Below are 26,870 nucleotides of genomic sequence, written 5' to 3'. Positions count from 1 at the left end.
AATGCTGAACCAATTCCCTCGTCTTTCTCTATCGACTCCCATCATCCCTCCCATAACTTCATCTTTATCTCTCTTTGCATACCACCACACCATGGACCACTTCAACCACACAGCCAGCATCGGCACCCACACCCTCAGCTACGCCCTCCGCGGCCCACCCCGCCAACCCAACACTCCGCTCGTAATAATCCTAACTGGAATTACCAGCAGCGCTTTAGAATGGAGCGCCGTATGCCGTCACCTCTCCACCGACGCATCCATCCTCCTCTACGAGCGATCCGGATACGGCCGCAGCGAACCATCCCCAAACCCACCCGACTCTCTTACCGTCATTCACGAACTCTGCCATCTCCTTGACGCCGCAGCCCTAGCCCCGCCATACCTCGTCATCGGACACTCCTGGGGCGGAATCCTGGCGCGGGAATTCCTCGCCGCCCGACCAGACGATATCTGCGGCATGGTGCTCGTAGATCCAGTGCAGGAGCGTATGATGATGGAAACGTGGCCGGATCCGAGCATTGCTGCTGTCACCGATGGGTTGGATTACATGGATGTTGTTGGGCTGGTGCGCGATCGTGTGTTGACTGATGAAGAATGGGACGATTTGATGGCTGAGGAAAATAGTGAAAAGCATGCGAAACAGGCGGCACTAGAGATGCCGTTTCTGCAGGTCAGTCGGGGTGTACTAGCAGAGAAGGAGCAACTTGTTCCTAGGAAGGATGTTATGAGAGGAAAGCCGTTGAGTGTGCTGGGAGGGGATTCAAAGAGGGATCATGAGCTGTTGTATGAGGCTGGTGTAGCCAAGGGGGGAGGTACGGATGCGCAGCGGGAGAAGTTCAGGGAGTGCCTGGCGAGGTGGGAGACGTGTGAAGAGCAGTTTCATCGGGAGTTGTTGAATTTGTCGAGTGTTGCGCGGTATTCGGTGACGAAGCGGAGTGGGCATAATATCCAATTGACGGAGCCGGAGTTGATTGCGGATGAGGTTCGTTGGGTGTTGAAGATGATTCGTGAATGATGTGGTACGCATTTTGTTTCCACTTAGGAGAAGGCCCTGCTGGTAGAAAGATATAGCTTATCAGGTCCACAGGGGTTGTCTTGGCTGAGCGCAGATACTCGGTATAGTGTCTTTGACGCAAACAATACGGAAAGTTCACGATCAACCCCATGCTTTTTCCATGTCACAGATTCGCCTGCGCCACCGCTATCTCAAGCTCCTGTGTAGGGGGTTGTTGGTCGTAAGGAGTCACCCATTATTGAAGTAAACGTGAGACGTGGCTCTTCCGTGGGAACTGGCAATGACGCACGTCAGTATAAGCCAACGGTGGTGACTATGATACTATAAGATACCATGTTGCTACCCGTGACAAGCTCAAGCAACTTACATGGAGCTTCGACTGCAGGCTTTGCGCAATTTCGTCACAATGAACTAGACATTTATAGAAAGAGCCAATCTAGCAGAAGAGTGCATTCATGCTGATCCGCTGCTCGAGAATTCCTGGAGTGAAGCGTCCAGTCTGCAGCAATTCATAATAAATCAGGTACGATAAATTGCTGAGGCATTCACTGCAGCCAGGCAGATGTCAGCTGATCCTTCGCGTCTCCTTCCTGCGTGGCCTCCGACCACCAACTCAACCAATCAATCACTCAGCCCCTTGAGATCTAGATAGATCAAATCCATATATCTATGACCCTTCGTCTTGACATAAATCTCTTCAACGGATCTGATCAGGTGAGCCACTAATAGGTTAGTCTACATGAATACTGTTGGCCTGAAGTGAGAAATTGGAAATTAATTTTGACATAAGCTGTCGAAGAAGTTTGTACATTCAGTAAATCGACTTTCAGAAAACTGAAGAAAGAATAGCTATCTACAGCAACGGAACCAGGCCACTTTATTATCACGGTGGCCGATCATGCATCCGGTAAGTCTCCTTCACCCCTTCCAGCTCCTGTTGTCAACTTCTTAAACTATCTCAACCCTTTCCGGGAGCCCTTTCAGCTCGTTTCTACTAACTTCGTTGGCAGGTTCCATCTTTGAAATAGATGTCCGGTTCTGGATGCGGTTTTTGTCACGTGACTAAAGATGGGAGACCAAGGTCTCACAGTTTGTGGGCGATCGTGTGTTGACTGATGAGGGAGTAAAAAGAAAGGGGGGCTTAGGTATACGCAGACGGGCCATCTGGTGTCCTCGACAAGCAGAGGAACAAGGATCCATATCGGAGGGGGGGAACAGGTAAACCAGGACAATAAGAGAACAGCAGAAACCGCAAGGACTCTGAATCAGTAGTGGTATGAGGAGGGGAAAAAGAAGAAGAGAGAAATTCTTGAAGGGAAGGCTGGAGAGCAGACGGGCCATCTGGTGTCCTCCACGAGAAGGAGGCAAAGAGGTAAAGAACCAAGGCAAGGTAATAGCGATGAATGTGAGTGTAAGAACATCAACATGGCATGAACCACAAGTAGTATGAGGAGGAAACGAAAAGAGGACTTGAGAGAGCAGGAAGATGGCACAAAAGAGCGGAGTGTAGAGAAAGAAGGAGGAATATCATGAAGTTTAAGGAGAGTCTGCAACTCTTCCCCAACCTTTTCCCCTCCTCCCAGCGGTCAGAAGTATTTCACCATGTCATTTGATTCCTCCTTCTCATCCCTGTCTCGTTATTCGTTATTCGGTGACGAGGAGTAGTGGGCATGATATTCAGCCGACAGAGCTGGATATAATCGCGGACGAGGTTCCCGGGGATCTGCGGGTTCTGAGATGATTCGGAGATATTATGAGGTGACACATATAGTTTTTATTCAGAAGGTCTTGCTGGTATAAATAGAACCTGTCAGGTCCTGGGTAATTAGCTTGTGTATGTTTTCTCTGCGCTGAATGTATATGCTCGACATGGTCTCTTCTGCGCGAAGACGTAAGAGCACTTCACTCACTCACCTGCGCCACCGGTATCTCGAGTCATCCGAGAATATACCAAAATTCATCAAATAATTGGGCAAACATGTCGTACGTAGAGAGAACCGTATGTGTATTTGTCGAAGCACTAACCGCTAGACCGAAAACGAGACATCGCGCAGGTCAGCCAGGCGACGGAGAGATATGTGTCCCAACAGTATTCGATCTATTTGATCTTAAGAAATGGTTGTATGTTGAGATTTGGAAGAGGTGTCGAAGGATAACTGACATGAACGTCTTAGCTAAACATCAAGCATAACTGCACATTGAGAACTCACACCGCCCCTCATCATGAGGATGTTAAAGCTTATACCGTACTTGATGTCACAATCCTTGCTGATAGCAAAGTTGTGCAACCTTTGTGGAGCTCCGACTACAGACAAATGGAAATTGTGTCACGGGCGTCCTACTAGTAGCCATGGAAGGAGCTGATTTGCCAGGAAGTCGCGTTCATGCTAATCCGTCACGTAACATCTCCTAAAGGAGCGAAATACTCAGTTTGCGGACATTCACTAGATATTCTTTTTCTATTTTTTTTTTTTTATTTTTCTTGGATGTTGCAGTATTGTGATGAAGAAAGCTAACAAACAAACTATGCAATTGAGTAATCCACCAATAGCCCTGCGAGTGATTACAAGCGAACCCCCGAGCATAGTAAAAGCCCCCACCAAAAAACCCATCACCACTGTGAAACGGCCATCAAGTCACAGTTCCTTGCAAGCCAGCATCGGCATAATCGATGTTTGCAGATGTATTGGACGGATCTCCCTTCCATCAACAACCCTCGCTTCAGTATCATAAAGAACTTTTCCAATCAGATCAGCGCCCAAAACCCTGCGTCTGGATCCACACGGGTGATACGCTGGAGACAATGCACATTGCGCGCATCGTCACGATCCTCTATAATCCATTCGCCTAGGACAAGAGTTTATCAGTCGTGAAATGGAACATGTGGAGTACCTCCGACGTTCCACTGCCGGCCAAATCTGCCGCATTGCCGATGTGGTCGAAGTAGAACGGGATTTCTAGCATCGGTTTGCCTTGACAGAGGCCTTTGTTGGTGCTAATCCCACCTCCGTGGGTGAGATTGTGCGGATATAAAGATGGGTCCAGGATCGACCGTTGCGGTGCAAAGGAAGGTAATATCCAGTCGGCATGTTCTCCGTCAAAAAGTTCCTCAAGGCTGATTGTTTGTTCTTGGATAGTGACATGTTTTGGTGCGTCGTTCCGTCCGCTCTCACCCACTGACCAAATTAGGCCGTCGACAACGCCTTCTTCCGTGATGTGGACGAGACCTTGAATAACCTCCCGAGAAACTGCGTGATGAAGGATAGTATGCGTCCCTGAGGCGATAGAAATGGTTTTTTGGTGGCGGTCAGGGAACTTCTAGTGGAGGTCCAATGGAGGATACTCATCTACTTATTTTGGTCCGACTGCTGCGACCAAGGGAGGAAGGTCTTCGGTCTCGAAATGATCGAAGAAAGAGTTGACTAGGAGTAGGTAATCAGGTTCCTTCGGCGTTAGAAGAAGGTAATTCGGACCCGATGATTTGCGCATAGCTTTGGTCCAAGTCCTTGGTTTCGGCACTTCGGGCAAGGCTCGCAAGACTACAGGTCCATTGCTGATACGCGACTACATTGATGCATTCTCCGAATATAAGATTATATCGAGTTGAAAGCCTGGTTGGTCCGGCATGTATGACCACGGTACCATCAAGTAGGGGATCTGCGATCAGCCAATAACAATGGGCACCTTGTACTCCATTCGGGCGTTCTTGGGCGCATTAACGAAGAAGTCAGCTACCGGTATGTCCGGTCGTGTGGCAGGGTCAATTCTGATATTCTTCAGTCCGTGGTAAGTGCGTCCACGGAGTGTAGCCATAACATTCCCAAGTCCTCTGGCCATATCGCAGGGCCGACTGCGTTTGTAGTGCACATTGAGTTGTTCCTCTGCCGGCCCAGGGGGCCCAGGAGATGCGTCAACGAACTTTGGAGGTAACTGGCCCATTTCCCTTGAATATCGACCGTTGCGAAGTCGACTACATGCCATTGGTGTCAGGCTTTTCCCCACTTCTTGAACGGAGGCTGCAATAAGCGATTGGTATTCAATTGAAATTCTCTTAAAGCCAAGCACCACGCAAACCTCGCTGGTGATACTTCAGGCAACACCTTCATCAGAGTAAATATTCCAATTTGAGCGCTCACTAGATTGCCTTTATATCGTCTTGCGTAGCGCAGCAGTTGCGTTTGGGGGTATTGTCGAACCATAGTCACAAATGTGCTGACCGCGAGAAATACGACGAGGAATAGCCCGGTGTTTGCGTTGGACGCTGAAGCTGATGAGTAGGTGATAAAGATAGACGGGGGTTCGAAAATATTTGTGGAAACTGGTAGGGAGCTCTAGAATCACTAAATAATTAGCGAAGCTGATATTCAAGATTGTTCAGGGGCAGTCGAGGATAGCAAGACATGTCAGAAGCATGCCACTGTCTAACCGGCGGGTAGCCCTCAGACGAAAGCGAATAACGTCTCCCTCCCATCTGGTATAAGCTAATCCCTGAAACGCCCTGCAGTCGATAATAGACCTGGGTACGAGTATATTGAGTAAAATAGTTTCCTGTTCGAGCCACGTGGGCGACGGAGGAAGGAACTCGCCGCTGATGGTAGTCTCGATCACTTAGTAACAGAAGATTACTAAAACCTTTACATAAATGAAGGATAGGATGCATGGGTATAGGTTACCTGTCCAGCAATCTGGGGAGCATTCTGATATTGGTGTGGGCAGAGGTAGGAGGATAGCGATGGCGTGCAGCAAACAACGCAGATCGGAGCGACTCTTCTAGTATGAAGACAAAACTCTGCTTCATTCTTCACGGTTTTCCTAGACACATTTCCAACTACTATAGTTCTAATAGCAAATGGATGAGAACTACTTCAGCATTGATGGATACCTCTTACATCTACTCTCTACCAACACGGACACAGGCAGCGTAGAAAATGGAAGTTCACAAACCAGCGAAGCTCCTCTCTACTAGATATCACTCCGTCCTGTTTGTACAACAACAACCCAAGGGTCATTCCTCCAGTATATATGCTTATATACTCCTCTGAAATGAAGACAAAGTGCCCATCATTTCCGTCTCGATGCCGCCTTGGCTATAACTATCCCCAGTATCATCATACACACAAACATGACCACAAATACCATGGCTACTATCCGACAGCAGTCTGTATGGGCTTGTCGTCTCTCTCGCCGATTTATGATCCGCTCGCACACTTCGCAGTGTGAGTGCTCTTGAGGGGTAGCGCGTGGAATCAAGGACGTGGTAGGCCCGTCGCCATGATCATGTTCGTGGAATGATGGGAGTTGGATTTCGGGGTCATCGATGGCTTGAGTGAGAGTGGAGTACTGTGTGTTTGTGACTTGTTAGTATACTGTACTTCATCACTGAGTATCAGTAAAAAGGCATTAGGGAAGTTTACGGTGTGATTGTGGCGGCTAGTCGATTCCGTTTCTTCATATGGAGGAGTTGGTTCGGTTGGTGGTGGAAGGCCCATATTGAGGTGATTTGTGTTTTCTGGTAAAGTAAGAGGCTTTGTTTCTTCTCTTTTTCTCTGGATTATTGATCAACTTAATGAGGCGTTATGGGAGTATTATCTACAATTCTGGGGAACGGTGCTGCCTGGGACAGCCTTATGTGTAACTAACTGGGTCAGTGGGAAGGAAGGATTCGGGGCGCAGTGCATGTGCCATGCACAGCCACAGGGTCATAGTGCTGACTGTATGTGTGAGCCTCTATAACGAGTTCTATGCTGGTGGTCATAGGCTACTTTTGTAAGGTCATGGCACTTCAGTGTACGGTCTGCTACATCGGACGGCTGCTTGATAACTGACTGGCACTGATTGTCGGTATGCCATAGTCCACAGCTAGCAGTGTCGCCTTCGAATGAGAAGATACGTACCAATTGGATTTTGATGAGTAAGAATAGTTCATAGTGTATCGTATGGACACTAAGTATACTAGCATAGCCAACCCAAAGACAAGCATCAGAATAAGAAGCAATAGGTGCTGTGTATTTGATTTCTTGTGGGATTGGCATGAGTAGTATAAAAGCATCAGGCATCAATATCTGCTGCCTTAAAGCCTCAGGCCAGTAACAGCGGCTCCTCTGAGCACGTGCCTTCCAGCCCGCATCTGCCGAATGCCGATATGAGATCAACAAACGATAAGGCTCTTATCGCGAATGTCTGAATGTTATCAATATGGTTTTTGCCCCCGCCACCCCACTTTCCTTGGAGAATAAATTACTAGAATTAAATGGCATTCGAATAGCTAAGAAGCTCGGGAAACTCTCATAGACAAAGCAACAGACTGTCTGAAGACCGAGCCTTCACCGGTATTCCATTCATGTGCAATGGCTGAACATCCCGCGTGATCGTGCAGTAAACCCTATGAAGGGAAATCTGACCCCAAACCCAATCTTAGCTCCGGTGAACCGCGAACCCACATCAAGAACATTACCTAAATAAAATTCTCTTTCTCCCCGCGTTCCCCTCGCTCAATCTGGCCATTCCCCCAGACCAGATACTACCACTACTACTACCCTGGTCATAGTCCATCTCCCCTTAGATCAATCCCAGTCTTACAGCTACGTCATCACCAACACCATGCCCGACAAAGACGCCGGAACGCCCCGTGTTTTCCTCTACCGCCATGGTACCTCTATCCCCACTATCCAACAATATCATGAAACCCCACTAAGAATCCCACAGGAGAGACCGAATGGTCCAAAAGCGGCCGCTACACCGGCATCAGCGAAATCCAGCTAACCGACGACGGAGTGAAGCAAGTGACCGCTTCCGGCAAGATCCTCGTAGGAGCTGGTAAGCTTATTGACACAGCTAAACTGGCTCGTGTGTATGTGTCTCCGCGCCAAAGGGCAAAGCACACCTTTGACTTGGCCTTCGGAGAGACCGAGAAGCAGGGTCTGAAGGAAGCTGGCAAGGTGGAGGAGACGGAAAGGCTGGCAGAGTGGGGTTATGGCTTGTATGAGGGGATGTTGACCAAGGAGATTCGCGCGCTGAGGAAGGAGCATGGCCTCGATGGTGATAGGGCGTGGGATATCTGGAGGGATGGATGTGAGGAGGGAGAGTAAGTCATTCCTATAACCATGTTAGATCCGGTTCTTTTCTGTTGGAGAGGCTAACAGCTTAGATCACCTGCGGATGTTACGGCCCGAATTAATAGCCTGATCGAAGAGATCAGAGCTCTTCATCGGGGAAACATGCACGGAGAGGCGCCCTCCGATGTTGTCCTCATTGCGCATGGCCATACGCTCCGGGCGTTTACCAAGCGCTGGTTGGGCTATCCGATGGAGTTTCCGTTGTCCATGATGCTGGAACCTGGTGCTGTGGGAGTTCTTAGGTATGTTCTTTCCTGTTTTATATGAATGGATCGCTAATGGTGTCTGTAGCTACCAGCACCACAACATTGACGAGCCTGCTTTCTTGGTTGGATATGGATTTCCCTTGGAGAAATGATGCACTTGGAGACATCTAAATTATATGAAAGGTCGTATAATGAATAAATACCGGGTTTACTAGACAATTTGATTATTCCACCACCAACCTAACGGCTCCGTCACCACATCTCAAGGTATTTGAGGAAAGAGCTACAGACACTCCTCCTTCAGCTTCATGATGTTCCTGCTTCCTTCCCTACAATGCTCTTTCCTGTTCAATCTTCTCAGCCTTCTATATCTTCTTCTCGTCCCCTTGATATCCTCTCTTCTTCTTTTTCCCCTCCTCACACCACTTCTGGACCAGCTTTGATTGCTCGTTCTTACTGACATTTCTCCTGATCATCTCATTGTTCCCTTGTTTCACCTGTTTCGCTTCTTCCTCCCCTCCCCCAATACCATGGATTCGTCTTTCTCTGTTCGTCGAGGACACCAGATGGCCCGTCTGCGTGTTCCTCAGTCCTCCCCCTCCTCTTCCTCCTCTCTCCCCCCCAGCGGTCAGAAGGATCCAGCACGTCCTTCTGTTCGTTCCGCTCCGTCTGTGCCCACCATGGTGAGCACGTCCTCTCGTTCTGGGGTGCCTGCCCCCACTGCCTCCAAGTACTTGCGTACAAGCAAGCACTTGTCCACTCCCTCCCCTGTGGCTCCTCGGACCACGTCCTCTCATTCTTCCATTCCCACCCCCGTCTCTCGTTCCTCCATTCCCACCCCTGCCCCTCGTTCCCCTGTGGCTAAGGCCACGTCCACTCCCTCTCCCCGTCCCCTTTCCGCGGGTGCGTCGTTCCTGAAAAGGTTCGACAAGAAACACCCAACTTCCACTCGTTCTATCCCCGTCCCTGTCGCTCGTTCCCCTGTGGCTCCTCGGACCACGTCCTCTCCTTCCGCCCCCCAAAAGACTAGTGCCAACGGCCATAGCGCCACTTCCCCTCGTTCTTCTCCTTCTGTGGCTCCTCGGACCACGTCCTCTCGTTCTTCTATTCCCCTCCCTTCCTTTCGTTCTCCTGTGGCTCCTCGGACCACGTCCTCTCCCTCTTCCTCTTCCCTTTCCGCGGGTGCGTCGTTCCTGAAAAGGTTCGACGAGAAACACCCAACCCACACTCGTTCTTCCATCCCCGCCCCTGCCTCTCGTTCTTCTGTGGCTCCCAAGGCCACGTCCACTCGTTCATCTATCCCCACCCCTTCCTCTCGTTCCCCTGTGGCTCCTCGGACCACGTCCTCTCCTTCTGTGGCTCAGGCCACGTCCATTCCCTCTCCCCGTCCCCTTTCCGCGGGTGTGTCGTTCCTGAAAAAGTTCGACGAAAAGCACCCATCCACTCGTTCCCCCGTGGATCTTCGGACCACGTCCATTCCTTCTCCTGTGGCTCCTCGGACCACGTCCACTCCTTCTGGTGCTAGTCGTCCGTCTCGCCTTCAGGCGTTGCGGGAGGCGTATCACCGATCCCGCGAGGCCAGGGCTCGATCCGATGCAGCCCTTGCGTCCACCGAGGATGGAGCAGCTTCGGCTGCGAAGTCCGCGGCTCGCAAGGGTAAGTCGGTGAAGAGTGTCCAGTTTAGCGAGGTCACCACAGTCATTACCGTTAGTCGGTGGATTATCAAAGCGCGCGATATCCACCGTTGCTGTTGGTAACTAGTCTTTTTCCCCTTTCTTTTCTCCTTGTTGCAGGCTTTTCCTTGAACACTTTCGTTTTCCTGTATATTTTATTTTTGTATATTTATCCATTGCCCCCGACTTGGCTGTGCTGGAGCCAGGTCGGGGCCCTTTACTGCTAATGGCCAGGTCACAGGTCGGAGCGAGAGACGACATTGAACGCCATCCACGAATGATCGAGCCGGCGACAGATTCACCAACATCGATTCGTACCGGCTAACCCTCGGGTGCTTACGAGCCGCCGGCATTTCCGACCCCGCTGCGACACTAGTTTCCGGTACCCCGGGTGTCTGAGCAGAGGCATCTCCGAGAATGACAGAGGCAATCGACCTGATAGCGTTCAAGGTTGGCGGCGGATCTGGGCTTTGTGTGGGCAGCAAAGCTTGGTGAACTTGTCATCCACGCTTACCGGGTATCGATCTGGCCGGCGGTTCAAAGGATGCCCGAGCGACGACATACACGGTCAGTATGTCAGCAGCTAGACAGCGGGCAAGGGGTGTCGGTAGGGCCACGGTATTCCGGGGACGCGACAGAGGCGATCGATGGAATTTGGGTCGGAAACGGTTCGCGGAGGTTGTTCGTCGGAGGATCCGGGGGGCGGTGGTTGGGGGGTTTCCTTTGTCTTTCCTTTGTCTTTGGCGATTGGCATTGGGCGTTCGTTTTACTTTTTTTCGGCTATTGGCATTTGGCGTTCATTTTTCTTGCATGTGTTGAGGATCTGTTGTATATAATGCATGCTTGCTGACTTGCCTGCTCGTCAGCTTGCTTGCTCCTTGCTTCTCTTTGCATGTGTCGAGACTCTATTGTACATAAAGCTGCTTTGCTTCTTGGCGATTATTTCCTTGCATGTGTCGAGATTCTGTTGTATATAGTGCTTGCTTCTTGCTTTTCTTTCTTTGCATGTGCTGAGACACTATTATATATAAAGCTGCGTTACTTTTCCTTTCATTCGCCTGTGTTAAGATATCTCTTGTACATAGAGCTGCTTGGCTTATTATTTGTTCTTTGCATGTATTGAGTCTCTGCTGTAACTAAAGCTGCATTACTTTCTGGCGTTCATTCTCCTTGCATGTATGGAGCCTCTGTTGTAACTAGAGCTGCATTGCTTGGCATTCATTTCTTTGCATGTTTCGAGACTCTTTTGTATATAGAGTTACATTGCTATCTGGCGTTCATTTCTTTGCATGTGTTGAGATACCTCTTGTACATAGAGCTGCTTTTCTTGCAGGCGTTTATTTCCTTGCATGTGTCGAGATTCTGTTGTATATAGTGCTTGCTTGCTTCTTGCCTTTTCGTTGCATGTGTTGAGTCTCTATTGTAAGTAGAGCTGCGTTGCTTGGCGTTCGGTTCTTTGCGTGTGTCGAGACTCTACTGTATCTAGAGCTGCGTTGTGGGCGTTTTGTTTTCCTACTTCCGGGTCGGGTGGGTGGGCATCTTTGATTTTGTTCTTATGTTTTGCTGGCGTTTTTTCCTTGCCTATGTCGAGTGTCTGCTGTATTTAGAGCTGCGTTGTGGGCGTTCTGTTCTCTTTTTCCGGGTTGGGTGGGTGGGCATCTTTGTTTTTTCTATTGTTTTCTCTTGCATTTTGCAGGCGTTCTGTTCATTTCTTATAGGGTTGGGTGGGCGGGCATCTTTGTATCTTCCTACGTTTTTCTTGCATTCTCCTCTCTCCTTTTAGGGCTGGGCGGGTGGGCATCTTTGTATTTCCTATACTCTGCCGTTTTCGTCTTGCATTCTCCTCGCCTCTTCAGGGGTTGGGTGGGTGGGCATCATTGTATTTTCTTTTTTTTTATCTTCTTTCTCTTCTTCTCACGCTACTTTGTCTCTTCTTGCGTTTCTAGGGCTCACTAAACGAGCATATTTGTATCTCCGTTACCTTTGGGTTCCGGCGTTTTGTGCTTAGCTAGTTGGGGCTGCGATCATAAAATGATACTCTGTTCCCCGCAAACCTCTGTCAGCGCGCTCGTAATCTATTGATCTAGTGAGATATGAATTGTTGGTCTTTGAAGGTCTCGGCAACATCCTTTGCAGTGGCCCCCGTAAATATTCGTTCCGAAATGAGAGGGTGCGTAACGAATGCCACCAAAGACCACTTACATGACTGCACACGCCTACAAGCTGTCATGTTCCGCTGGCGTGTGAGTTAAAAGAAGATACCCGTCCATCATTGTCCAATGCCGGTGCGAACCGGCGATGCGAGAGAAAGAGCACCGTTGGTAAGGACATAAACAGCCCGATGGTTGGATATTAGGCTAATGGACATAGGGGTCATGTAGTATTGCTGTCGAATTGGAAGTGACAGGAGAAAGGAGGGAAAAGGACAAAAGAAAGATAAAAAGGAGTGAGGGAGAGGAACGAGTTGTATGGATGTAGAGGGAAGAAAAAGTTATGACAAGAGTGGGATTCGAACCCACGCCCCTTTCGAGACTAGGAATGTTCTGAAGAACATGAGATGATCAGGTGACCTGACCCTAGCGCCTTAGACCGCTCGGCCATCTTGCCCAACTGTTGAAAGGGGCAGCAACTTTACAATACATAATCCAAGATTACATCATAACATTCACAACCAGGATGAGACCGAGCAACTCTGCTGTGCAGTGAGGGAGGTCCACAGACCCATGCAGTGGGATAATATGCGAACTGGTCTACTAGTCTATTGCTTGCTTTTTTCCAGGCAATACTTTGTACACGATTTTTTATTTTCCTTTCTTTTTATGCCGTTCTTATGCTCCCTTCTAGTAGATTTCTAATTCCGACGATCGTTTTGTTCTATGTAGGACCTTCCGGTGTTGTTGTTACGGTGCGTCGGCTGGGAAGTAAACATGGCACGGGGAATCTATTGCTGAGCTACCGTAGCTCTGTCTCCCTGGCAGTGCCTTTGTAGCGTTTGTATACACTAGTAGTACTATCTCTTTTGATGCAGGTGTTTGCTGAAATTATTTCTGATGGCATCTGTCCTGTTGGTGAGTGGGTTTGCTTTACATTGTTGGCGGAGCCTTCAGGGACGGCGTAGCTTTGCTTGTATGCTGGTGCAATGTACATCCTGTGGATTTCACCTTTTGTGTACTTTGAGCGTGCTTTTTGTGTAGCATTGGTCAGGCTACCATTTCTTTTAAGGGATCAACTGAAGTGGGGGCGATGATGATGGAGCGTAGAATCGATGGACTATTGCCTTCAGTAGTACTGTAGGTTCCTATGGGTATATATACCAAGCCAAAGGTCAATCAGCCACTTGATCCCAACACCAGCACCAACAAGGTGAACGCACATAAAATAAATCAAAGCAGAACATATATAGGTGCTGCTACACGCAATAACCTAGGTTAATAATGCATATCAACCTTCATTGACAACTGCGTAGCGGCTCTTCTCTCAAATATGACAGCTAGCTCATATTACACTTACTGGTGACTAATTTTCATCAACCGGCAAGATGGCCGAGCGGTCTAAGGCGCTAGGGTCAGGTCACCTGATCATCTCATGTTCTTCAGAACATTCCTAGTCTCGAAAGGGGCGTGGGTTCGAATCCCACTCTTGTCATAACTTTTTGCATTTTTGGCGACTTAACCCAATACAGTCGCTTAGCTGTACAATGCAAGTTAGAAGAGTATATAAGTCTGTTTACAAGGCAGGCCAGAGGCTCCTCTATGTTTTCGTCAATATACAACTACTACAACGCAACGTGATCAGCAGCGCTGTCCTTCCCTGTACAGAAAGTACTCCCGAGGCAGCAAGGCCAACATTGTAGTGCGGACTAGAGATCCTTCCCCCACCAACATCTTCTCTTTACCTTGTCAGCCATACACTCATTCTTCGATTGGAAAGCGTTCCATGCCTGTCTACGAACATTCGCTCACATAAACAGCCGGTCATGCAGGCTAACGCCAAATTGAACAATGGTCATAAATCGGTTCACATTAGCACATCAACCATCTCATACTAGTCGGTTGGTTTCCTGCAACCATCTGAAACTAACGGCACGGACTGTCTTCAGGCCCCTAGAGCTCAAACTAAAACCGATAAGTGACCCCCTCGAAGAAACACCCCCAGCACTATGCGCGGCCCAAGAATTCGTCAACAACCTGCAGGTACTTCTCGCGGTCGTCGAACTGCGGGCAGTGCGAACCTTCCGACAAGGTGATCCACTTCACCTTATCAATACCCCAGAAGAGCGGTTCCACGGCGCTGTCCTGCGCTTCATCATATTTACTATTGATCACCAGTGTGGGAACCTGGATCCGGTGAATGCGGTCCAATGCGCTCCAATTTTTAAGAGACCCTTCGACCCAGAATTCGGAGGGACCGAGCCTGCTGCCGTTAGCATGTGGCATCATGGAAATCACGGAGTAAAAAAGTGGACGGAGAAAGAACTCGGGCAAAGGTGCAACATACATGCTGGCAGCGACGGTAGAATCCTTCTCCGTGGTCCAGACGAGACTTTGCATAAGCTCCTCGGGCCATGGCTGTGTCCGGCAACAGAATCGGGATAAGAACTCCACCGTTGCATCTTCATATTCCTTCGAATCAAGCCGCCCTTCTGCTTCGCACTTCTGCAGCGTGTCTTGAATCTCTTGGGGCAGCGTAGCGCGGAGTCGGTTGACTGATTCAAGCCACAGTGCAACCGAGGCCGGGGAGTTCGATAGGATCAGCCGGCGCAGTCCGGCCGGCTGACGAGCGGCGAAATCCATCCCCATCATTCCGCCCCAGGAATGACCCAGCAGATCAAAATGACCTGCAATACCAAGGTGCTGAAGCAGGTTTTCCAGCTCCGCGATGAATAGGTCGACCGTCCAGAACTCCTGATCGCCGCGTTTCTCCAGATAGTGGGAGGACAATCCATTTCCGATCTGATCGTATAGAATCACGGCACGATCGGAAGCCAGTGCAGCCAGGGGCAGCATGTAGTTGTGGCAAAAGCCCGGCCCGCCATGCAGGACTACTAATGGTGTGCCTGCCTTGATGTCGCCATAGATCCGGTACCACGTTTGGGCAGGCTGGGGAAGACTAGCATAATGGAACGAAGCTGTTCCCTCCTGAACAGTACTTGCCACCATACTGGAAAGATCGACACAGAATGTTTGTCAAGGCAGTAATAGTATGGAGTTGTGATAACGTGCAAAGAAAAAGGAGGGGGTGAAGGTTCAGACAAAACAGCCTCTCTTGAGTTTGACACCACCACACCCAAGAGATTCCCCGAGGTTAGCCTATGGCCCGGCCCCTCCAGCTTGTGAGACAACCCCACCAACACTATATCACTGTCATAATGAACTTGCGTCAATTAGACAAAGCCCCGGACAAAGTCCGGGGTCTTTGAATGTCTATCAGTCAGCACACAGTCTTCGAAGCATATGTGGGATGGGTCGGCGGCTTGATTAAGCCTCCGATTTCAGGGGTCTCTCCTGAATTGTGTGCCTCACTCCCTAGCAATTTGGCCCCTATATAAAAGTGCGGCACGCAAGGGAGAAAATACTGCGTGATGCAGGCCATGAGACGGCGCCGGTTGGTGGGCTGACTACTGCGGCCCTAGCGGATTTAGACGCCTCCACCCCGATCCTTCGTCGGGGTTAGAATCGCCGGGCTGAGATTGCTAATAATCCAACAAAATTCAAATAAAAAAAGATCGAACAAATCCTTCAGGTCGCCTTGCAACTACGATGCGTTGTTCCCTTTTATCAGCCTGGCTGCTCTTTCTGGTCCCAGACTCGAGGGATGCAGGCCAGCAACAGATGTGGCAGTCATGGTTGCGGTCACTGACGCCAATCGGTCCCCTATCATAGGGATCCTAGCCTTGCTTTTCGCCGTAATTTCGACGTTATCTGGGGCTGCACGGCTGGGGATCAAATATGCCATCACTAGAAAATTTACGGTAGATGATCACCTGATCTCTGTGTCAATGGTGAGTCTCAAAACTTTCGTTGGCGTGTCAAGCCCTAACTCCAACGCAGGCCTTCAGTGTGCTACAGACAATATGCATTACCATAGCCGCGCGCAATGGCTATGGGGAAGCAGAAAGTGCTTCCTCTCAAGAGCGAATTGATATAGCTCTGAAGGTACACCATCCAATTCTCCGGATTAATTTGTCGCTGACGTAGTCAGTCTGTTTATGCCGCAGAAATGCTATACGTTGCAAGCTTGACTTTCTCCAAGCTAAGCGCCCTGGCATTCATGACCTTTCTTATGCAGCGCACCCGCAAGGCTGAATGGGTACTCATTGCATTGATCAGCGCCTGGGCCGTGGCGGCGGAATTCGCCGTAGCTTTCCAATGCGATCTTCCGCAGCCATGGAGATGGGATCAGACGAGGTGTTTTAATCGAGTGAGATACCATACACTTACCGAATTCGAAGGATACAGACTAATTTCATGGTCAGGATGCCTGGTGGATGGTTTTCGGGGCGTTCAACATTCTAAGTGAAGTTGCCCTGATTCTAGTACCTAGTATGCTCATACTCCGGATTCAAATGGCGGTTCCTAGGAAGATAGTTGCCATCGCCTGCTTTCTCACTCGCTTCTTGTATGCTAGCTGGTGACAACCCGTTCGACGTTCGTGGACAGTAACTGATGCTTATATAATGACAGGGTCATCGTTGCGATCATCCTTGAGCTTGTATATCGCCATCAAAACAATCACGCCTCAGACCCCCTGCTGGCCATTTGGAAGGCTGCCGTCTGCGTCGAGCTAGTGCAGTGCCTGTCCATTGTCATGGCCTGCGCTCCGCACCTGAAGCCGTTCATGGACGGATTACAGTCCACTGGGCTCCGCTTATACTACCTCCCAGGCGAGACATCTGAACGCGGAGAGTACGCTCGCGTAAGCAAAGCAAAGGCTGCTGCACACGAGCTTAGCGGGCACGTTGGAGTAGCCAACAGCACCGCTGTCTCGGCAGGGAGGGATCAGCAGGATTGGGACGATACTATGAGCCACTCCAGCCAGGATCATATCATTCGAGAGACTAGAACCTGGGTCGTAGAAGAGCAGTATAGCCCGGATGCTGCGACAAACCAACCGATGGACAGTGAGTCCAATGGTAGCCATGGACTACACGAATCAATTAGCCATTAGAGATCGTCTTACACGGTACTATTTACATGCATTACGACTGGACGAATTATTCCACATTCAGATTCAAATTATCCCGGAAAGAAGCAGCGGGTTGGGCGATCTCCAGCCGTTCCCTGAGAGCACCTGGCACTTTTCAAGGTTTTCAAGTTGCCTCAACTTTCCCGGACTGTGGACCTTCAATTACTGTTTGCTTGTCTAAAATCTCTAGTTTCGGACCGGAGGCTGGCCCGTAATCCGACGGCACGAAGCCTAGCATCCCGGAAGTGGAAGCTTAACTCTCCCTAGTAAGGCACCGAACAGGGTGGACCCGCCACTAAAGACATGCAACCCGCCGAAGGATCCAGCAGGATTGCGCGGTGTTTGATCCTGTTAGGCCATGTCAGTGGTCCTAACAATGCTAACTATCGGGTGGCGCTCTGCAGCTTGACATTCTACCGCCCCTCGTCAAGTTTCTCCGGTTAGTAAAATTGTTTTCCTTCTATGGAGTTTAGACACATTGACAAGTGTCAGTTATGGAAAAAATCCAAGCGAGCCCCTGTAAATTCAGTTGAGGGCCTTTTGTCTCCGCTCCCCTTTTTTCTTTTTCTTCATCCTGCATATGCAGCCAAGCCAATTTTACACCGGATAAGACAGGGATCAGAAGACGGGAGGGGTTAACCGAAGGAACAAGCTTTGCTTTCGGTTTCCTACACATTCTGCTCTTGCTTTTACCTCCTGCAGTCGAGAGGGTTGACTTCGGGCATCTGCACAAATAAGTCAACGCCACAATGGGGCCGCCGATTGAGTTGCGCGACCGAAATTTGGATTCCAAGGCCGCCAATAGCAGCCAGTCTCAAGTCAGTGATGAGCAGGGACTGGGCCGCGTGGGCAAGAAACAGATCTTGAAGGTACGTGATAACCATAGATTTGTGTTTCCACAGTGGCTTACCAGTGCTTACAGCGTCGGTTTGGTTTCTTGTCCATCTTGGGTTTCAGTTGTACGGTTCTGGCATCCTGGGAGGGTATTTTGTCGTGCGTATTTCCCAATTGACGGAAATATGGTGCGTCGTGTCTCTATTAACGGATGTTTAGGACGTTTACCGTACCATTTGAGGAGTATGTATCGACTCTACATGAAGAGATAGCCCATCTAACAATGCCAACAGTGGAGGTCCTGCTGGAACGGTCTACAGTTTCCTGGTTGTCTGGCTGGGTACGTTTTCGACGTTTCTCACGCTGTCCGAACTTGTTTCGATGTAAGTTTATTGGCATGTTATATGGCCACAATCTAATCTTATGTCATCTGAAGGGCCCCTACTTCCGGAGGACAATATCACTGGGTATCGATGATGTCCCCGCGATGGTGCCAGAAGTACCTCAGCTTTCTCACAGGTTCGTATACTAACCATGATCCTCTGCCGCTCATGGCACTAATCTAGCTATCTCTAGGATGGTTAATTGTTATTGGCTGGTTGGGAGCCTTTGCATCAACCTGCTACCTAAGTGCTTCTCAGATTCTGGGCTTGGTGGTCCTGAACCATTCATCCTATACCCCGGAGCCCTGGCAAACAATGCTTCTGTTCTGGGCCATTGTGGCTTTTGCTGTGTTCGTCAATGTTATTACAAGCACCTTGTTGCCCAAGTTCGAGGGTCTTGTCCTGATCTTGCACGTGTTTGGGTTCTTCGGAATCATCATCCCGTTGGTTTACCTGGGAGATCACAACTCTGCTTCTGAGGTCTTTGGGCAGTTTGCCAATGATGGTGGCTTCCAAACCCAGGGATTAGCCTTCATGGTCGGTATGATTGGTAACATGTTTGCCTTTACCGGTGTGGATGCGGCTGTCCACGTAAGTTTTCATCACCCTCAGCCTCAAATCTCCTCTACTTGACTGACATACAACTGGGCAGATGAGCGAAGAAATCTACGATGCAGAGCGCGTTGTTCCGCAGTCAATCCTCACATCGGTCCTGATCAACGGGGCTCTGGGCTTTGGAATGATTCTGTCCACATTGTTTACTATGACAGACGCCACCGCCGCACTATCCTCACCCACAGGATACCCCTACATGCAAATCTTCTGCTCCGCCACCAAATCCCTCGGGGGATGCACCGTCATGTCAGCCATCGTCCCCATCCTAGTCACTGCCACTGCTGTAGGATCATTGGCATCTTCCTCTCGCATGGCATGGTCCTTCGCCCGAGACCGTGGTCTCCCCGGATGGCAAGTGCTCAGCAGGGTATGTCTCCCGTCCTCGCCAGCTTAAAACCATCCACTAACCCAACCCTAGGTCAACGCTCAAGCCGTCCCGCAATGGTCCATTCTCGTCGTAACCAGTGCAGCCGTCCTGCTCGCACTAATCATCCTAGGCTCAGCAGCCGTCCTAAATGACGTCGTCTCTCTCTGCGTCAGCGCCCTCTACTCTTCCTACCTGATTTCAGCCTTCCTTCTGATGTGGCAGCGCCTCACTGGCGGTATTCGCGAACCATCTGATGCACCCTCAGACACAGTTGTAAACACGGCAGGTGCGCCTCTTGCCTGGGGCCCCTTCAGAATGCGTGGCATATTGGGTGTTTCAGTGAATGCCTTTACCATTGCTTACCTGGTCGTGGGCGTATTCTTCAGCTTCTGGCCGGATGAGATGAATCCGACGGCTAGTACGATGAACTGGGCCGTTGTTGGTACCGTGGGTACAAGTCTGATTAGTACGGTGTATTATGTTATTTGGGCTAGGAAGGAGTATACGGGACCGGTGGTGGAGATTAATCGGGATTGAGATGATATGAGTTATGATAGATGGAGATATAAAAGTTGCTACAATCGGTACACAGAACGGCTTTCGAGTCCTTTATTGGTCCCTGCTCCCGGTTCCAAATTCACGCCGTGTCACCTCAGGAGAGTAGAACATGAAACGCAGATTACATCTGACTCTCACCCCATCGCCCAGCACTCGCATCCATTTGCCTCAGTGGGAACCAGCACCTCTACTTCGTCTCCCGAATAAGCGCCGCAATATTCTCCCTCTTCTCAAAGGCATCCGTAAGCCTAACAAGTGACTCGGTAAGATTTGCCTAACCGACGAAAAAGAGTAAGCCCTCTTTACACATCCCCCCGGGAAATAAATGCAAAGAAAGAATATACATACCACAATAGTCCCCGTCCTCCGATCGTTATCGATAATCTGATAGATAGCGAAATCGGCATACGTGACCTTATCCCCTAGAAGATACGGACCCTCCGTCTCTGCGTAGTACTTCCCCACAACATCGTAGTACTTGGCTGTGGACTCGTTCTTGTATTTCTCAGAGGGTTGCATGAAGTTGGAGACCCATTCGCTCTATATTACGATGAGTACTAGTAATAGAAAAGAGAGGAGGGGCTACTTACTCTCCAATCAATATAAACATCCGCCACCGCATCAACGACATACTTCTCCCAGCTCGTTTCGCCATCGTAGCGGCCAAGGTCGCGGGATAGGTAGCGGAGGGTGGGGATATGCTAGACTCGTATTAGATTATTCATACGATGATAACAATCACATTGAATAGAAGGCAATGCGCACCTGTGTTAGAATCTTCCCCTTATACTCAAGCGCGGGCACCAGTCCAGTTCGAGTAATCCCCTGCTCCTGCAGCTTCTTGCTAACCTGCGGCCAGTTTTCATCATACGGGTAGCGGACTTCGCTGAATTCGATACCGGCGTCTTTGAGGAAGAGTCTTTTTCCATACATGGTTTTCTGTGGTTAGTGGATATTGATGGTAATGAGATGCGGGGTGGGGGTGTGGAGGTGGATGTTAGCTGACCTGACGACTTCGCCGCGGCCTAGACGGCCGATGTCGAGATAGTGGTAGACTGTTTGGGAGGATTGGGTGGACATGGTGGCTTATAATTTCAATGGGTTTGTTGAAGTTCGAGTGATTCGGGTTCAAGTCAGAGACCGATGATATGGTGTGGATAGAGTACGATTATAGATGATGTCGATTGAAGGGAAGGAGTGCTTACAAATGAGGGCAACCCCGCAGGGAAGGGACCTCTCGGGGATCCACTATATCGCCGACTTACTTGGTGTTGAAAGCTTGGCTTGGTCAGATTGGTCAATTGGAAGATCTCGAACCTGATCCTTATCTAGTAGAGATATATGCTAGGGTTAGAGATTGGACAGCACGGTATTGGTGAGTTTGATCCGACTATTATAGAATACGAGGTGGACTGATATACGAGTCTCTAGTACATAGAATAGCACCGATACTTGCTTTGGAAAGCAATTGCCCCCTCTTCCATTGTTGCAGAAACACGAAGTTGATCCAGCAATCTCTTTTACTGACATCATTCCTTACGATTAATGACGTGTTACGTCGAGATAGCGTCCCAGAAGGAGTGCGTGTTGGAATGCAATTCAAGGGTCTGAAAGCTTTCATTTGGAAGATGGTCTGTCTACATTGATCTCCATGTCTATCTCATGACTTTGTTTGACCACCGTGAAACAGTAGTTTGTCCCCTCGTCCATAACCTCCGCAACTGTTCCAGATTCTCTGGTGGGGTGATCACCAGCGGGCCGCAAGGTTATCTATCTATCAGGAATGCGGCCCAAGTAGACAATGGAAAAAGACGGTAGTTGATCCAGTGAGAGGACAACGATTAAATTGTTTCAATTGATCATTGATAGATAGTCTTCTACTTTATCTCTGGCGCCAACAACAGGTAAGAGAAAAAGCTTTCATGTAGCTGGGAGGTTTGCTAAAGGGCAAAAAAAATGAAAAGTAAAAAAGAAAGCCCAACGCGGGGCTCGAACCCGCAGCCTTGAGATTAAGAGTCTCACGCTCTACCGATTGAGCTAGCCGGGCAAAGGGAAAGAGGAAGTTGAACAGCCCAACGCGGGGCTCGAACCCGCAGCCTTGAGATTAAGAGTCTCACGCTCTACCGATTGAGCTAGCCGGGCTAGTTCGGTGAAAGATGCTTACCATATATGCTTTATGGGGTTTCTCAAAGGGTCCTGTCGTATGCCTGCTCTCACCATCCGGTTGAACAATCACTAAACCTCAACCTCTCGCCATCTACTACTTTAGCGTTCTATGTAAGACTGTGATATGATGTTATATATCTGAATATTATGCTTTCGATGTCACGCAGTATGCCATCAGCGAAGGCTTCATCGCGCGAACTGTAGTTCTGGGTGATCATTGTGGTGGGAGATAGATGGTAGTAGTATATATTTCGGCTTTCACCCACCAACCTTCCAAGACGGTAAAGCCACTGCCCCTGTGAACCTACTGATACCAAGTACTACTTACCACTAGTAGCTGGAACCATCATCCCACATCCAATATGTTGTATTCCCAACAACTACTGGTATATACGTGCCAGGGATGGTAGGATGGTATTTCTTATAGAGATCAAGCCAAGGACCAGATGTTCAAGCTAGTAGCCCACACAAAATGCCTGGCCGCAGACGTCGCAGCAAACCCGTAGTTCACTGAGCACATAGTACAGCTTGTAACTAGCGAGCAACGCAGTCTACATCATCTCTCTACTCCGTGACCTCCATTTTCTGCCATCTACGTCAGCACTGCCCCGGGGTCTTGAGAAATGCTCAGTAAATAACAAGTACTGTTGCGTTCTATCATTCTTGCAGCACCCTGCTCCCCTCCCCTGTGGGCGCAATCAGTCATATTAGCTACCTCTGGTCATCCATACCTAAATCTGCCCATAATACCGAATCAACTCCAACAACACGGCCCGCCAACCTGCAACATACAGGGAAACCGCAGCGCGTATCCCCCACCTAATTGTTCCGCGGGGAAGGTGCAGCATGCCTGTGCACACTGGCATTCCTCGAGGTGGCCAAACAGCATAGAAGAAGCGTGCAGCAATGTCTCGCTTGTTTACTGAACAATTGTTTAAGGGTACACCCTAGGTTCCCCTTCTCATGCGTCCCTCGTATCCAGGCCACGACCACTGACCGTCAATTGATATGCCATATCTTGCAACGCCATCGTCCTATCTACATGCGCCCCCTTCGTGTCGCCATGAGTGATGGGGGAGGGGAAAGACCGGGATAGTTGATCGTTACTACACGAGCGCGGCTAACAAGCTACTATCATCTGCCTACGGTCCCTTACGTGGCGAGTCTTTGCGATGGCCATTCGGTGGAGAAGATAGAACGGGGATGGAATTGTCGATGGGGTTAGAGGATAGGAACCGAGGAGACTTAGGATGAAGGAGAGGGCAGACAATCAGACAGATTAGAGGACCTGGTGATAAGCCGAGCGATTGAAGTTTCCAACCGCAGTAATGCCCACAACCGATGCTGAATGGTGCATACTGTCGGATGCTGTCTCACATGGATACCTACCCCCTCCTCCCTGGTCATACAATATCCCATCCGCCACACCTGATTCATCCCCACCGCTAGCAAATATAGAACATGCCCCTACCTCAGAATAACTCCTCTGAAAAATGGTGCTATCACGGGTATATATAAACCCACGGTCATACCTCCTTTTTAAGTCTTCTCCCTCGCAGCTCCACCTCGCCAATCTAAACGAACACCGCCAAGAAACTCCATCCGATATATTGGCCTCCACTACGCCATGAAATTATAGATTCACGCTTAAATGCTTAACCATGGTTAAAAAAAGTGAACTCCACTGTGATAGCAATGGTTTGCCTAAAGTGGGTCTAGGAAGAAAATAAAGTTGGGAAAAAGAAATATGCGACACCTCTGGGACTCGAACCCAGGCGGGCGAACCCACAGGCTAATCAGCTAGTACGGAGATGTAGTAGCAGGCCTGCGCCTTAAACCACTCGGCCAAAGTGTCTAGTTGTTATATTTAGTGCAGAGCTGTTTTGATACTTAGGGGACATTTATTATGACAGGGAAAGCCGAGGAGCTAATATGTGCCTTTTTGGAAATGAAGTATGATTATTCAACTTGATTGTAATAAGAAGATAAATATATACTGGGTAAAGATAATATTGTCCAATTGTCAAGTACAGACTCGATCAACAAGAGCAAAAACAGAAACAGAAAACAAAATAGCAGATGAAAAAAAGAACACGCAGAAGCGATCTAACGACCCCACACAACAGCGGGCTCTCTAATTCAATCCATCTACAACATAATCATAGCAATTCCGCTAGCAACAGCCACGACCACGTAAACAGCGAGCTGGAAGTAACCGACATGGACAGCCTTGGCACCACCGGAAACGCTGGAGCCGGAAGTAGACGAGGCAGTCGAACCGCTCGATCCAGCAGTGGCAGTAGCGTCAGAAGTAACGAGACCCGTGCCGGCGGTACCAGCTTCGGACATGTAAGTCTTGCAAGAGCCGGTGGCGGAGGTAGCAGACTTGGTGGTAGCGGAGCCACCCCAGCTGCAAGCAGAGGCGGCGTTACCGGCGGACTTCTGCTTCTCGTAGTACTCGTTCAGGACGAAGACGAGCTGCTGCTTGCTGTTGCACATGCTGTAGGCGCCGTACTTGCCGGTGGTGCCGTTGCCGGTGATACCGGTGCAGGACGTCATACCGCAAACCTCGCCCATCAGGTCACCGATGTCGTCGGAGTCGAGGGAGTCCTTGACAGTGCAGGTGGCGGCGTCGACCATGCACTCACAGAGATCAGCGTCGGGAGTCGGGGGAAGGGGAGAGGCCTTGGCCTTCCAGGAGGAGTCCTCGGTAGGGCAGCTGCGGAGGGCGGTGTTGGTGGGGGTGTAGGAGGCCTTGTTGGTGCTGCTGGGGGTGGCGCTGGCGATTTCCTTGGAGTAGTAGCTGAAGTCGGTCATGGTGCTGACGCTGGTGCTGTCGATGACGGAGACCAGACCTGTAGATTGTTAGATTGAATATGTGAAAGTAGCGAAGAAAGGAGAGGACGTACCATAGTCGTTGGTGTCTTGGAAGTACTCGTAGACAATACCGCCAGACCAGACCTGGGACATGGTGTCGCCATAGAGGGCCGCAACTTCAGTGAAGGTACGGGGAGTCACACTGTTGCAACCGTACTCGGAGAAGAAGACAGGAACGGAGTAGTTGGCAAACTCCTCGGTACGGGCCTCGTATCCGGATTCCGCGTAGGTCGAGTCACCGCACCAGGAATAGATGTTGTAACCGAAGAAGTCAATGCCGACGGACTCCGACTGGCAGTTAATGTAGTCGGCCAGGTCATTACGGATGGAAGAAACGTCAGCGGTGGCGTATCCCACACCAATAGAACGGTATCCCTTGTTGCTGATGTAGGTCTTCATATCACGGATGGCAGCCTTGACGTAAGGCATGGCCTCAGTAGTTCCAACACTGTTGGCAATTTCGTTACCAGCAAAGAAACCGAGAGTGTTGTTGTAACCGGCCATTGCGTCGATGACGCTGGTGTAGCGGTTGTAGAGGGTGAGCTGCCAGGTAGGGTCACTGCGGTCGATGGCAACGCTGGTGTTGGAAAGATCAGCAATAACGTAGATGCCCGCATCAGCGAGAAGCTGCATGCAGTCATCGTGGTCGGCCGTAGGGTCAATGTCGTAGGTACGAATGACGTTGGTGCGGAGCTCCTTCATGTAGGGGATGTCACGCTCGCAGGTGGTCTTGGTACTCAAGGGGTCGGCAGTGGTGCTCTCTGTTATGGAGTATTAGTTTTGAACGTTATATCAGGAGCTTGGCTACCGACGCTGATACGCCACACCGCGAAGGAAGCTGGAAACATGTTAGAATCGATCGTACTGTGAAAGTATCTTCGGATGAATACTTACAATTGAGTGTCATTGCTGGAGTAGAAGAACTTGGAACCCTAGAGGGAATGAGCATTGAAAATTATAATAGGATAAGGGGATCATACCTTGATTTCGATGGGGTCGACGGCGAGCGCCGAGCTGGCGAAAAGGGCTGCACCAGCAGCCAGATGGGAAAGTCTCATGGCGATATGCTTTATAAAATCAAACAATTGGCGAATACAAACGAGAGTACTGGCATATAAACAAGAACTGCAAAACGAAAGAAAGTCTAATGGACAGCAAAAGTTGAGCTTGGGTCTACCAATGCTTGACTATTAACGAGAGTGGGAGTTTGGTACAGCTTCATCACCCTCCGCGACCAAGAGGGCTTTTGTAGAAATGCTGCCGCACCTGTGGAGTCCTGGATCCAACTTCCCACGGCCAAGAAAACCGTCTATGCTTTCATCCCCTTGATTCCACGAATAGGTGGTGACGCGTCAGAGGTCCGCGAATACCCCACGCAGCCATCGCCAGTATAGATAGGAGTCATTGCTGAATCCCCACCCAGTCTGGTCCGAACATATAAGTCAAGCCTTTTCGCCACGACGCAGACTCTCATCTGAGAAGAGACTTCCAACTTTCCATTTCAATGTGTTGACTCCGTACCGGGGCTCCCGAGCTCTGTATTCGTGGAAGCGAAGCCTGAATGGGATAGGGCTTCTTGGTATAGGAGAACATCACGTAAGTGCATGCGTATGAGAACGGCACTAGCCGAGAACCTTAGGTGGTCAATCCAATCAATAAACGGTCGTCTAGATATTTGGCTGCCTGCCGACCCACTTCGGGAGATGGGCAAGCGTCAAATCCTGCCATGGTTACTCGGTTTCGCTCCCGAAGAACAATTCCAATGCCGTCGCAAAATGAAGTCTATCTTATCGTTTCTAACTTCGCCCCCATCCATGACGGATCCTTGACTAGATTCAAGCTCAAAGTGGAGGAATCCAGGGCACATTGTCAGTTA

At 49.7% G+C, this 26,870-nt stretch overlaps 12 protein-coding genes and 5 non-coding genes across 17 annotated transcripts; 7 read left to right on the top strand and 10 right to left on the bottom strand.

Moving 5' to 3' along the window:
* Positions 1 to 51: 51 nt before the first annotated feature.
* On the top strand, positions 52 to 3,360 carry BO87DRAFT_349124 (alpha/beta fold hydrolase; the record flags this gene model as incomplete). The annotated part of the gene is made up of 3 exons (XM_025621011.1): positions 52 to 986; positions 2,845 to 2,940; positions 3,254 to 3,360. Exons 1-3 carry the CDS (start codon positions 92 to 94, stop codon positions 3,358 to 3,360), a joined length of 1,098 nt encoding a protein of 365 aa, XP_025484695.1. The 5' UTR covers positions 52 to 91.
* A 291-nt stretch (positions 3,361 to 3,651) lies between these two features.
* On the bottom strand, positions 3,652 to 5,441 carry BO87DRAFT_403153 (uncharacterized protein; the record flags this gene model as incomplete). Its single annotated transcript, XM_025625747.1, has 7 exons — positions 5,152 to 5,441; positions 5,090 to 5,093; positions 4,935 to 4,985; positions 4,691 to 4,896; positions 4,382 to 4,579; positions 3,870 to 4,333; positions 3,652 to 3,787 (listed from the first exon to the last, which is right to left on the bottom strand). Exons 1-7 carry the CDS (start codon positions 5,212 to 5,214, stop codon positions 3,652 to 3,654), a joined length of 1,122 nt encoding a protein of 373 aa, XP_025484694.1. The 5' UTR covers positions 5,215 to 5,441.
* Positions 5,442 to 5,690: 249 nt separating this feature from the next.
* On the bottom strand, positions 5,691 to 6,549 carry BO87DRAFT_349123 (uncharacterized protein). Its single transcript, XM_025621010.1, has 2 exons — positions 6,430 to 6,549; positions 5,691 to 6,355 (listed from the first exon to the last, which is right to left on the bottom strand). Exons 1-2 carry the CDS (start codon positions 6,502 to 6,504, stop codon positions 6,077 to 6,079), a joined length of 354 nt encoding a protein of 117 aa, XP_025484693.1. The 5' UTR covers positions 6,505 to 6,549; the 3' UTR covers positions 5,691 to 6,076.
* Positions 6,550 to 7,297: 748 nt separating this feature from the next.
* Positions 7,298 to 8,738, top strand: BO87DRAFT_324802 (histidine phosphatase family protein). Its single transcript, XM_025620077.1, has 4 exons — positions 7,298 to 7,664; positions 7,721 to 8,099; positions 8,163 to 8,372; positions 8,422 to 8,738. Exons 1-4 carry the CDS (start codon positions 7,616 to 7,618, stop codon positions 8,486 to 8,488), a joined length of 705 nt encoding a protein of 234 aa, XP_025484692.1. The 5' UTR covers positions 7,298 to 7,615; the 3' UTR covers positions 8,489 to 8,738.
* An 818-nt stretch (positions 8,739 to 9,556) lies between these two features.
* BO87DRAFT_297234 (uncharacterized protein) lies at positions 9,557 to 10,093 on the top strand (the record flags this gene model as incomplete). Its single annotated transcript, XM_025619015.1, has 1 exon — positions 9,557 to 10,093. A coding segment is annotated over one exon (537 nt), but the record flags the coding sequence as incomplete, so codon positions are not given.
* Positions 10,094 to 10,129: 36 nt separating this feature from the next.
* Positions 10,130 to 10,458, bottom strand: BO87DRAFT_78849 (uncharacterized protein). The gene has a single exon (XM_025629563.1). It carries the CDS (start codon positions 10,360 to 10,362, stop codon positions 10,165 to 10,167), a length of 198 nt encoding a protein of 65 aa, XP_025484690.1. The 5' UTR covers positions 10,363 to 10,458; the 3' UTR covers positions 10,130 to 10,164.
* On the top strand, positions 10,459 to 11,021 carry BO87DRAFT_78850 (uncharacterized protein). The gene has a single exon (XM_025629564.1). The coding sequence runs from the start codon at positions 10,554 to 10,556 to the stop codon at positions 10,857 to 10,859; it is 306 nt and encodes a 101-aa protein (XP_025484689.1). The 5' UTR covers positions 10,459 to 10,553; the 3' UTR covers positions 10,860 to 11,021.
* Positions 11,022 to 12,503: 1,482 nt separating this feature from the next.
* Positions 12,504 to 12,616, bottom strand: BO87DRAFT_t18. Its single transcript has one exon. It is a non-coding gene; the product is annotated as a tRNA-Leu (tRNA).
* A 925-nt stretch (positions 12,617 to 13,541) lies between these two features.
* On the top strand, positions 13,542 to 13,654 carry BO87DRAFT_t26. Its single transcript has one exon. It is a non-coding gene; the product is annotated as a tRNA-Leu (tRNA).
* A 333-nt stretch (positions 13,655 to 13,987) lies between these two features.
* Positions 13,988 to 15,538, bottom strand: BO87DRAFT_372395 (proline-specific peptidase). Its single transcript, XM_025622273.1, has 2 exons — positions 14,507 to 15,538; positions 13,988 to 14,422 (listed from the first exon to the last, which is right to left on the bottom strand). The coding sequence occupies exons 1-2, from the start codon at positions 15,166 to 15,168 to the stop codon at positions 14,167 to 14,169; spliced, it is 918 nt and encodes a 305-aa protein (XP_025484688.1). The 5' UTR covers positions 15,169 to 15,538; the 3' UTR covers positions 13,988 to 14,166.
* Positions 15,539 to 15,726: 188 nt separating this feature from the next.
* On the top strand, positions 15,727 to 17,392 carry BO87DRAFT_78819 (uncharacterized protein). Its single transcript, XM_025629562.1, has 5 exons — positions 15,727 to 16,010; positions 16,060 to 16,164; positions 16,211 to 16,429; positions 16,485 to 16,627; positions 16,693 to 17,392. The coding sequence occupies exons 1-5, from the start codon at positions 15,852 to 15,854 to the stop codon at positions 17,174 to 17,176; spliced, it is 1,110 nt and encodes a 369-aa protein (XP_025484687.1). The 5' UTR covers positions 15,727 to 15,851; the 3' UTR covers positions 17,177 to 17,392.
* A 326-nt stretch (positions 17,393 to 17,718) lies between these two features.
* Positions 17,719 to 19,956, top strand: BO87DRAFT_324792 (GABA transporter). The gene is made up of 8 exons (XM_025620076.1): positions 17,719 to 18,063; positions 18,117 to 18,187; positions 18,248 to 18,271; positions 18,322 to 18,411; positions 18,465 to 18,547; positions 18,605 to 19,002; positions 19,064 to 19,393; positions 19,445 to 19,956. The coding sequence occupies exons 1-8, from the start codon at positions 17,944 to 17,946 to the stop codon at positions 19,928 to 19,930; spliced, it is 1,602 nt and encodes a 533-aa protein (XP_025484686.1). The 5' UTR covers positions 17,719 to 17,943; the 3' UTR covers positions 19,931 to 19,956.
* BO87DRAFT_324790 (glutathione S-transferase) lies at positions 19,920 to 21,114 on the bottom strand. Its single transcript, XM_025620075.1, has 5 exons — positions 20,958 to 21,114; positions 20,717 to 20,870; positions 20,542 to 20,652; positions 20,300 to 20,491; positions 19,920 to 20,225 (listed from the first exon to the last, which is right to left on the bottom strand). The coding sequence occupies exons 1-5, from the start codon at positions 21,029 to 21,031 to the stop codon at positions 20,139 to 20,141; spliced, it is 618 nt and encodes a 205-aa protein (XP_025484685.1). The 5' UTR covers positions 21,032 to 21,114; the 3' UTR covers positions 19,920 to 20,138.
* An 811-nt stretch (positions 21,115 to 21,925) lies between these two features.
* Positions 21,926 to 21,998, bottom strand: BO87DRAFT_t17. The gene has a single exon. It is a non-coding gene; the product is annotated as a tRNA-Lys (tRNA).
* Positions 21,999 to 22,020: 22 nt separating this feature from the next.
* On the bottom strand, positions 22,021 to 22,093 carry BO87DRAFT_t16. Its single transcript has one exon. It is a non-coding gene; the product is annotated as a tRNA-Lys (tRNA).
* Positions 22,094 to 23,867: 1,774 nt separating this feature from the next.
* Positions 23,868 to 23,972, bottom strand: BO87DRAFT_t15. The gene has a single exon. It is a non-coding gene; the product is annotated as a tRNA-Ser (tRNA).
* Positions 23,973 to 24,265: 293 nt separating this feature from the next.
* BO87DRAFT_421368 (glycoside hydrolase family 72 protein) lies at positions 24,266 to 26,052 on the bottom strand (the record flags this gene model as incomplete). The annotated part of the gene is made up of 5 exons (XM_025627049.1): positions 24,266 to 24,972; positions 25,027 to 25,755; positions 25,807 to 25,832; positions 25,889 to 25,926; positions 25,975 to 26,052. The coding sequence occupies 5 exons, from the start codon at positions 26,050 to 26,052 to the stop codon at positions 24,266 to 24,268; spliced, it is 1,578 nt and encodes a 525-aa protein (XP_025484684.1).
* Positions 26,053 to 26,870: the final 818 nt, after the last annotated feature.

Source organism: Aspergillus neoniger (genome assembly GCF_003184625.1).
Source record: "Aspergillus neoniger CBS 115656 unplaced genomic scaffold BO87scaffold_2, whole genome shotgun sequence".
Lineage (NCBI taxonomy): Eukaryota > Fungi > Ascomycota > Eurotiomycetes > Eurotiales > Aspergillaceae > Aspergillus > Aspergillus neoniger.
The sequence above is the reverse complement of the archived record's forward strand: the minus strand, read 5'-3'. Positions and strand labels throughout refer to the sequence as shown.

Bases quoted from the DNA above. Each gene is read 5' to 3' on its own strand.
- BO87DRAFT_349123 (XM_025621010.1), bottom strand. From the start codon at position 6,504: ATGGGCCTTCCACCACCAACCGAACCAACTCCTCCATATGAAGAAACG. The intron at 6,356-6,429 runs GTAAACTTCCCT...ACAAACACACAG, and splicing joins CTAGCCGCCACAATCACACC to TACTCCACTCTCACTCAAGC.
- BO87DRAFT_324802 (XM_025620077.1), top strand. From the start codon at position 7,616: ATGCCCGACAAAGACGCCGGAACGCCCCGTGTTTTCCTCTACCGCCAT. The intron at 7,665-7,720 runs GTACCTCTATCC...AGAATCCCACAG, and splicing joins TGTTTTCCTCTACCGCCATG to GAGAGACCGAATGGTCCAAA. The intron at 8,100-8,162 runs GTAAGTCATTCC...CTAACAGCTTAG, and splicing joins GATGGATGTGAGGAGGGAGA to ATCACCTGCGGATGTTACGG.
- BO87DRAFT_78849 (XM_025629563.1), bottom strand. From the start codon at position 10,362: ATGCCGGCGGCTCGTAAGCACCCGAGGGTTAGCCGGTACGAATCGATG.
- BO87DRAFT_78850 (XM_025629564.1), top strand. From the start codon at position 10,554: ATGCCCGAGCGACGACATACACGGTCAGTATGTCAGCAGCTAGACAGC.
- BO87DRAFT_372395 (XM_025622273.1), bottom strand. From the start codon at position 15,168: ATGGTGGCAAGTACTGTTCAGGAGGGAACAGCTTCGTTCCATTATGCT. The intron at 14,423-14,506 runs GTATGTTGCACC...TAACGGCAGCAG, and splicing joins TCTACCGTCGCTGCCAGCAT to GCTCGGTCCCTCCGAATTCT.
- BO87DRAFT_78819 (XM_025629562.1), top strand. From the start codon at position 15,852: ATGGTTGCGGTCACTGACGCCAATCGGTCCCCTATCATAGGGATCCTA. The intron at 16,430-16,484 runs GTGAGATACCAT...TTTCATGGTCAG, and splicing joins AGACGAGGTGTTTTAATCGA to GATGCCTGGTGGATGGTTTT. The intron at 16,628-16,692 runs GTATGCTAGCTG...ATATAATGACAG, and splicing joins TGCTTTCTCACTCGCTTCTT to GGTCATCGTTGCGATCATCC.
- BO87DRAFT_324792 (XM_025620076.1), top strand. From the start codon at position 17,944: ATGGGGCCGCCGATTGAGTTGCGCGACCGAAATTTGGATTCCAAGGCC. The intron at 18,188-18,247 runs GTGCGTATTTCC...ACGGATGTTTAG, and splicing joins TCCTGGGAGGGTATTTTGTC to GACGTTTACCGTACCATTTG. The intron at 18,548-18,604 runs GTTCGTATACTA...AGCTATCTCTAG, and splicing joins GTACCTCAGCTTTCTCACAG to GATGGTTAATTGTTATTGGC.
- BO87DRAFT_324790 (XM_025620075.1), bottom strand. From the start codon at position 21,031: ATGTCCACCCAATCCTCCCAAACAGTCTACCACTATCTCGACATCGGC. The intron at 20,492-20,541 runs GTAAGTAGCCCC...ATCGTAATATAG, and splicing joins ATGTTTATATTGATTGGAGA to AGCGAATGGGTCTCCAACTT. The intron at 20,226-20,299 runs GTATGTATATTC...TTCGTCGGTTAG, and splicing joins GGAGGACGGGGACTATTGTG to GCAAATCTTACCGAGTCACT.